Genomic DNA, 1,735 nt, shown 5'->3' with positions numbered 1-1,735 from the left:
TGTTAGTGCGTTTATTTGCGTGTGCGTGTGTATTTGAGTGTGCGTGTGTTCCTCTCTTTCTTTCTGTCTTTAGAAAGAAGGTGAAAACTAATTATGAGGGAAAGGAGTAAGGCATGATGTAGAAAAAAACTTGAAAGAGAGCAAAATGATGAAAGGTCCAATCACTGGGGTAAAAGAAAGAATAAAATTGAGAGAAAAAGAAGAAAAAAAGAGAGATAGAAGTCCACAACCGATAAAGGAAAGAGTAAATAAACAACAAACAAACAACCCCTCCCCCCCCCTAGACAACAACATAAGGATCTAAAGAAATATCGATCAAAGAAAAACAAAACTGGAAGGGGTCGAGAAACTGGGAGATGGAAGTGTGCTGAAAGTCAAAGTGACAGTGCATGGTCTTGTATTCCTTATGACTGAGGACTCACACTCCAAAATGACACTCTACAGTATCTAGTATTTGACTTTCTCGGTCCTCTCGCAGCACCCAGCCTGAGTTCTGTTTAGTGTTCAAGGACATCTCTAATAATACAATACATTATTATTACCTCATTGTTCGTCCCTTTACAAGGATCTATTCTTAGCTGTAGCTCTCTGTATAAAAACTGTAGTACCGGCCTCTGTGTGTAGCGGTTAGCCAATTTAATTGCCAATCGTACACAGGACACGTGATATAGCTTCCAGGGTGGGTAGGATTTTTTCATCGAGTATCTCAATCTTTCTGGTGGGACGTTCAGTTTCTCTCAGCTAAGGCTGGCCCTGACAATTGGGGCCGAAGCCCGCTTTCAAATGATCTAAATCGTATCGATGGGGGCGTAAAACACGTATATTAGTGGGGGAAAAATCCATGCTGCCAAAGGTGGGGACTAATGTCGGGGTTCGTACTATTTAATAATCATGTGTGCTGAGATCTGTGCGGAAAGACAGCCCTATCGACATTATTATGTTATTATTTAAGAGGCGAGATCTGACTAATCCAATCATTTCTAAATGCAAACTAATCAAGCTAATCTGATAATACACTCAAAGCATTATATCTGATTTGTCTAATCTAATCTTTTGAGTCCAACCTTATACGCTCAAACCAAATCTGAGATTTTTTACTATTCGTACGTAACACACTCAAATCAAGGCAAATGTTCGTTCGTAAGCCAGTCCATTGCAAATAATTGTGTACAGATCCCACCCGCCATCATATTATTATGTAGTAATGTGAAATTCAATCAAATGAACAAGAATCGAGGAAATAAAGATAGATACCTTGCACAGCGCATCCGTTTGGCCAAATCCAAAAATTTGTAGAGGACAGACGACCAAGATATTGGTCATATCTGCCGCCGCTAGGAGCGCGACGTAGCAAGTTCCGGTGGACTTTTTCATCCTCAGCATCGTGAAGAGTGCCACTAGATTGGCAGGAACGCCGATAGCGAGGATAAGCCAGGGGATGACAAGTCGTAACGTTAGCTGTGGAAGAAAAGGGGTAGGGTTCAAGTCTTGATGGAGATTCTCAGTTTGATGATGAGTCTGAAGTGTTATTTGTGTGTAACATTGGCTGAGTGCGCGCTGAAGGGCTTTCCCCATTCTTAGGAAATGTGAGGTGCAATTTCAAGCCCCTCATCTCTCTCTCTCTCTCTCTCTCTCTCTCTCTCTCTCTCGCCATTGTGCATTATTTCTTTCATGTATTCCTTTTCTTCAGGAAGAAAGAGAGGAACACACACGTACACTCAAATATACATGTACA

At 41.3% G+C, this 1,735-nt stretch overlaps 1 protein-coding gene across 1 annotated transcript in view; it reads right to left on the bottom strand.

The window, feature by feature from the left end:
• LOC101845797 (putative G-protein coupled receptor F59B2.13) overlaps positions 1 to 1,735 on the bottom strand; it is a gene marked incomplete in the record, with an annotated part of 28,675 nt that overhangs the window by 18,702 nt on the left and 8,238 nt on the right. Inside the window, 1 exon segment of the mRNA XM_035971598.1 lies at positions 1,255 to 1,458. Within this exon segment, the coding sequence (XP_035827491.1) occupies positions 1,255 to 1,458 (204 nt within the window).

This window comes from Aplysia californica, unplaced genomic scaffold (assembly GCF_000002075.1).
Source record: "Aplysia californica isolate F4 #8 unplaced genomic scaffold, AplCal3.0 scaffold00468, whole genome shotgun sequence".
NCBI lineage: Eukaryota > Metazoa > Mollusca > Gastropoda > Aplysiida > Aplysiidae > Aplysia > Aplysia californica.
The sequence above is the reverse complement of the archived record's forward strand: the minus strand, read 5'-3'. Positions and strand labels throughout refer to the sequence as shown.